The sequence below is a fragment of the Amaranthus tricolor genome, chromosome 16, assembly GCF_026212465.1.
Source record: "Amaranthus tricolor cultivar Red isolate AtriRed21 chromosome 16, ASM2621246v1, whole genome shotgun sequence".
In the NCBI taxonomy this organism is placed as follows: Eukaryota; Viridiplantae; Streptophyta; class Magnoliopsida; order Caryophyllales; family Amaranthaceae; genus Amaranthus; species Amaranthus tricolor.
The window spans coordinates 9,617,520-9,624,782 of NC_080062.1; the positions used below are offsets into that span (position 1 = coordinate 9,617,520).

Sequence of the window (7,263 nt, forward strand, 5' to 3'; positions counted from 1 at the left end):
CTTACATCAACATTTCGGTTAAAGATATTTTTTTAAATGACAAATATTCTAATATGGACATACAAATTGAAACTTACCCTTATAATTAGGGGCATCAAAAATATCCAATCCCAATTATTCGATAGTCGATTACTCTATTTCAAAAATTAGATATTTATATGAGTTTTGGAAACTGGATAATTCAAACCGGATACCTGAGTTTGATCCAGATTAAAATATTGGCAAAAACAGATATCCAAATATCTGGTTTCTAATTTATTATTATTTTTATTTAAAGTTTTTTGTTTAGGGTGTTTGATTTACTAATATGTACGATTCTCAATATAACTAAGTTACATAACTAAATACTCTCTCGAATTCAGCACTAACGTTTCATTTGCTTTTTGGACACTATTCATCTCTTACTCTTAATTTGTATTTGTAAAACATAGTCATGTTGGATCTTGTTTGATTCGTCTCAATACAAGGGGAGATTAATTTCCTCGTCAATATAACAATTAGCACCAAATGATATGGGCGGCAGGTAGGGGCAGATCTATGTTGGGGCATCCCTGACACGTGCCCCGGGGAATTTTTTTAAAAGTCAGGGGATGGAAACAGGGTAAGAAGCGTGACTTATTGAATTCTAATTTCTACCCATTCTCCCTCTTCTCTTTTAAAAGATGAAACCCTAGAATTACCCAGTTACTGCTGCCGTCGCCGCCGCATCCCATTCAAGTCACTTGGCCGCAGCCATTGCTTTCGCATGCCGCCAACCTATTGACGCCCTCTCCCTAAATATTATCAATATTATCATCCATTCTTGCTTTTATATTTCATTTTCTTATTATTGAATTCAAGAAAAAAATGTCCCAGAACGAACCCAGATTGTTGTTAAAACTGCTACTAAGATTGGTTTAGATGTTGTTATTACTTATGTCTTTTGATGATAAGCAATGGAAGACTATTCCTTCTTTTAGAAGTTTAGTTCTTTTTGGGGGTTATGTTTTTTTATTTGTTTTGATTATTTTGTTGTGAATTTGTATGTTTTGGTGATTTTGATTGAATTTGTTGTGGGTTTTGAATTATTAATCAGTATTATTGATGCTCATTTTAGGTAAGCTTCTCTTTTTTTCATTATTTGCATTTTTATGGGTTTGGATTTGGATTGTGCTTTGTTGTGTGTTATAAGGTTAATGAAGTAATTCTAAAAATGGTATCGGTTTGATTTTTGGAATGAAGTTAGATATTTTATTGGTAAATATAAGATAGTATAAGATGGACAAACACTAATTTTATTCCAAAATTAATCGACATGAACTTAGGTAAACTCGAGTCTTGATTCCCTTTTTTGTATAGTCTACGAGAAAATATATATTCTTTGTTTTAAATATATATATTCTTATTGTGTGTTTTGTGAAGGGGTTAGTTGAATAGCATAGTCAAACTGAGCAAGCATTTTGTAGGAGGAAACTTTGTATTTGGGTTTGCCGCCAGTAAGGATGATGTTAATTGATCATTTTAAAATTACTTTGGCTTCGTCTTAGTATTATGGTGCTTGTATATATTATCTTTTAGAAATAAAAAATATTTATTATACAAATAAAATTTTGTCGAAATTTCATCCTTTTATTGGTGCCCCATAGAACTCCGAACCCTAAATACGTCACTGGGTCGGCAGCAGGTAACATAAACTATGGAGTATATTGAAAGCATATAATAAGAACATAATTACTACACCATCTTGCTTAAAAAAGGAGAATATCACTATCATATCATAGAAGATATATCTTACCATAATTACATGAAAGATATTGCTAAAGATAAACATAAGTCATAATTTCAAATGTATATTCTATTGTTCAAGCGGATTTCAGATCGAGCTATGACTTATGTACTTAAATATATTATTAATTTTATTTTATTTTATATGCAGATTATTTTCAAATCTAATCAAGTTCTACTCAATTTAGTTAACCGGAGCTATTTTAAACACTTTTACACATAAAATGATTATTTTTCCTTCTTTAAATTAATTAACATAAGAACAAAATCAATTATCAAATTATTATATAAAATTCATAATACAAAACCCTCTCACAATCCCAAAAATTAGGGATAAATTTGGGCATTTACATAAAAATGAAAATAATTTAATTTAATTAATAATAATGATAATGATATTAATTATCATAATAATTGGAATTATTGATCAACAAAAATAAGTTTAGGAAGCATTTCCTTCCAATTTTTTGACCATTCCTTGAGCAAGACCTTGAATAGCCTCACAAAACACTTGTTGGGTAAACCCATCAAGAGGATCACATACAAAAGACCAAACAAATTTAGTACCAATATTTCCATCATCCCCACCATTAATTGGAAACAATTTCATGGTTGAAAAGTAATACTTAAACCCAGCATTATTTTCAGTAATTTCATAAGAAAGACTCATTTCAGATGGATCAATCTTAACAAGCTTTTCATAAGCATATTGAACTTGGGTCCCACCTGAAAAGAGTGAGGACTCACAACACCTTGTAAGACCTGGTTCTCCTGGTGTTCCTTCTACAATGGAACACTTATCAAGATGAGGAAGAACTTTGTCTAGTGACCCAAAATCTGATATGAGGGCCCACACTTGTTGGGGTGTGAGTGTTTTTATTTCTACTGTTGTTTCTCCTTCCCATTTTGGTGGGTATTGTTCTGCCATGGTTTTGATGGTTTATGAGAGAGATGAAGAAGAAGATGATGATTAAGATTTAGTGTGTGAAGAAGAGGATTAGACGAGGGTGTGCTTTTATAAACTAAAGGGAAATTCTACATGGCTAGCATCAAACTTTTATAAAATGCTAGTTGTAGCATTTTTGTAAGATTATTTTATATGGTAGCATCCAGTTTATACCTTATCTAAATGTCGTAGTATTTTCCGTTAAATTCTTGTCAATCTCCATTTAATTTACCATTTCAACGTTTCTACCCTTAAGTGTTGATAGTTGTTTTTATAATTTGCCTTAAATCATTTTTATGCTCTCAAATGTTTAATTTATCATTTTAACGTTTAATTCATCAACACTTTCGAATGTTTAAGGCAAATTATAAAGACAAGAACCAACACGTAATAAGGGTAGAAATGTCAAAATGGTGAATTAAACGAAAATTGACAAGAATTTAATGGAAAATGCTACGGCAGTTAGATAAGGCATAAACTGAATGCTACTACACTAGTGGAAAAAACGTCTTTTGCTGCGGTTATTTTGCCATTATTTGCTGCGGTTTTGGCCCCTAGCAATAGTGATAGCAGCAAATGTCCTTTTTTAAATGCTGCGGTTCAAAACCGCAGCAAATAAGGGCATTATTTGCTGCGGTCATGGGCAAAAACCGCAGCAAATAAGGAGGGTTATTTGCTGCGGTCAGGGGCAAAACCGCAGCAAATAACTCTATTTTTTTTTTCTTTTTTCGTTTTATACTCATAATAATCCAATAATAATGTACATTGTAATAACAATGATTAATCCAACAATAAATCAAATGATAATCACAAATAATCACCAAAAATCTCTTTGTAATAATAATCCAATATTAATAATATGTACGTACATATATATATATAATATACATTAAAGTTATATAGTAATTAAAATCTATACTAATTACAAAAATTAAGCATCTGTACATCAAATTCTCCAAGCTGGGAACCATGCTTAAGAAGTCCAGCTCTTAGTTCCTCAACAATGACGATCCCATCATCATTTGTGTCTATCTTTTTAAACATTTCCTTGATATCCTCAACTTCTTCCGCAGACAAGAATTCAGCAATAACCTAGAGCACAGTGTTGTTGAATAGTCAATAATATAACTAAACTCCAGATAAAAAGTCAATTATAAAAACAGTACACATACCCTCAGAGCTTTCCTCTTGAATCTATTCATCATGGCAAACTGCTTGAGCCTCGATTTCACAACATCTCCAAGAGGAACATTAGCTAAATTCAAAGTATCTTTCTAGTTCAGCTTCCCATTCTAAATATTCTTCAGGATTATGGGTGGTCCCTCCAAATTCAGACACCTCAACTCTTATGGTCCTGTCTTCAGTGTTTCTCTCAGGGTGTTGCACAGGTATACCCCCCTGCTGGTTCATAAGCCTAGCCATATTGTGTGTGAGTTGCTGAATAGCTAAGGACATTTCATCAAGTCTTTCATCAGTATTCATATTGTTCTTTGTGGTTACTAGGTAAGACTATGGTCAAACAGCTAATTCCCAGCTCAACAATCAAAGATGCAGAAATATTAAAGCAAAATCTTAACAGTAATGAAATATGATGTGTTGTAAGCAATGCAAATTCCAATTTTATAGGTGTAAAAGCTATTTCTAAATGAAAAATTAAGATCTACACAGATACTAAACAATCTAATACAGCAGACAATGACAAGAATTTCAATTGTATCCTATTCCAGAAACTTGGGGTAAAAATATTCAATACCTTTTGCCAGCAGTGGAAATTCAAAGAGGATTGCTTGGATTTTGGAATTGTTGCACCAAAATCTTTCAGCTATGCTCAACTCTGCCTAAACACACAGAAGATAGCACAAATTTGCTACCAAATAGGATGCATCACAGTAGGTTTGCAACACAAAAATGGGGGTACAACAAAACAAAAACACAACAGCAATACAACCAATATCCTCTGTGCAACAATGAAATGTCGAATTTATGGATGTACAGATGGTTTTAGTATGTAATATGATGCACACAAGATTATGATTTATGCACTAAACAAGATTCTAAGATGTTCAATAACTACACAGGAATAGATGCAGTAGTAATGGGAAAGATATGATTCAAATCAACAAACCCTAAATTATTCAGAAAATTTTCGTGAAAGAGGATATGGTGATCAATCTTTCTCAATGTACCTATAACATTCAATGATTCATGTACAACTATACTTCCCACAACAATCAGAGAATCGAAATTCAAGAATTTAAATTCGAATTTGTCAAATTTTTCAGCGAAAATTTTAATGTTCGAATGTCATTCAAAAATGTCGACAATCATCAGCAATCATTCATTCTAGTTATTCAGAAATCAAATTTAAGGAATTAAATGATAAGCGACAATTATATGCGAACAATCTTGGTGCGAAATTATTAGAAAATTTTATGCGTAATTTTCAACAACTCAATCAACTTTCCAAATTGAAAACTCAAATTTGTTTAACTATCAATTAGATTCTGGAATGCTTAACCACAATCGAATTATTGATAAAGAAAGATTGCATATGACAATTCCAGGAAAATTTCATTCAACAAATTTCATACGCATTCAACAATTCCTCAGAAATTTCCCAATGAACATCAATTGTTTTCAACAATCGATTATATTCCAGAACGTTAATGAAATTATGAAGTATAAACGACGCAGGATTGAATTCGTACCTGTAAGAATGAAATGAAGAAAAATCGCACACTATCTTTTCTCTGATTACTCCTCAACAGAATATGCAGAAATGACTATTACCTTGCTTTCTTTATACCCCTTTCAATTGGTCCCTATTTTGAAAAGAAAAAAAAAAAGGGGTTATTTGCTCCGGTTAACTAAGGACCGCAGCAATTGAGGGAAATATTTGCTCCGGTTTCCAAAGGACCGCAGCAATTGAGGGTGTTATTTGCTCCGGTTCACTAAAGACCGCAGCAGTTGAGGGTGTTATTTGCTGCGGTTCACTCTTAACCGCAGCATTTGAGTGTGTTATATGCTTAAATGCTGCGGACATACATATAACCGCAGCAATTGGTTTGTGTTTTGCTGCGTATATTAAAAATCGCAGCAAATGTTTAGCAGCAAATATGTTTTTTTCCACTAGTGCTATTTGGAAAAATTTTACAAAAGTGCTAGCACTGGTGTTTTATGAAAGTTCGATGCTATCATGTGGAATTTCCCTAAAATAAAATACTGGTGGGTTGTAGGAAAGGGTATTTTTAGGCTGTATCTAAGCTTGAGGTGTTCATTTGACTCATTAGGTTATTTTAAAATCATGTATTTCCGGTTTAAAATCTGGTTTGGCGTTTATATTGATTTTTATATAATTTTAAATTTATTTTAAATTCAGATCAAGTTGGATTGTCAGGTCTGTATTGAATAGCTCTAGTCCAAGCTCACAAATTGTATTGGAGTTTTATGGATTGAAGTCTAAATTGGTACTCATATATGAGTTGTCTCATGTCAGAGGAATAGAAGAGAATATGTCACTTTATAAACTTAAAGATTAATTACTATTACAAATTAGTTTTAGTAGTGAATATCCTTTAATTTTGTATGTAGGTTGACCAGACTTATCTTCTGAATTCTAACACACTTATTTTTGAAAAAATTGATACTACTAATTGAAGACTCGACTCTCTTAAATAATGTTAAGAGGAGATTAAAGACTTAATTCTCTCGAAATGATGATAATTCAAAACACATATTGTTTAAACAAATAAATTAAGTAATTACATTTAATTGTTTAAGTAAGTTTAAAATCATATTTGATATACATTTGATTTATATATCTAAGTTAGAAGTCGATGGAATATGCTTAAAGAACTTAAGTTTATTTTAAAGTTGATTTCATAAGTTCTGAAATATATTTCAAAGTCTTGAAAAGAATTACGTTTACAATCAGGTTAGTTTCGTAATTATATTTGAAATATTTTAATAGGTCAATGTTCCTTTAAATTATATTTGAAATATTTTAATAGGTTAATGTTCCTTGAAATTATATTTAAAATATTTTAATAGGTCAAGGTTCATTAAAATTAACATTGGATATTATTTGAATAAAGTTTGAATATTTTATTATACGTTGTTGCTTAACGTTTAAATATTTTATATTTAAACTTAGATTTAAATATGTGTTTAAAATCAATTTGGTAATTAAATATAGTACAAGGTACACATATTTTATTATTAATTGTACACGGCTATAATTAAGCAAGATCTAGATTTTCTATTATTTGGATGAGATTTGAATTAATACTAAAAATAGTAAATGGCGATGCTAAAAAATAGGAATTAATTTAAATGGTTATTTAAATGTTGATAAATCTGGTTTATGCTTATTATTCATTATCTTGTATAAGTACTAACGTGGCAGCATAGCATTGGACAATTACAAACACAATGACGAAATTATTATTAAGCTGTCAATACACGTCAGTCTGAAGATAACCTCAAGATCTTGAAGTCAGGCGATGAATGACCAGGTCAACAGAAAATAACGGATAGGAGCCTTCTTGTTTTTG

At 31.1% G+C, this 7,263-nt stretch overlaps 1 protein-coding gene across 1 annotated transcript; it reads right to left on the minus strand.

Annotated features, from left to right (window-relative positions):
- Window positions 1–2,206: 2,206 nt before the first annotated feature.
- LOC130802516 (lachrymatory-factor synthase-like) lies at window positions 2,207–2,692 on the minus strand. The gene has a single exon (XM_057666531.1). It carries the CDS (start codon window positions 2,690–2,692, stop codon window positions 2,207–2,209), a length of 486 nt encoding a protein of 161 aa, XP_057522514.1.
- Window positions 2,693–7,263: the final 4,571 nt, after the last annotated feature.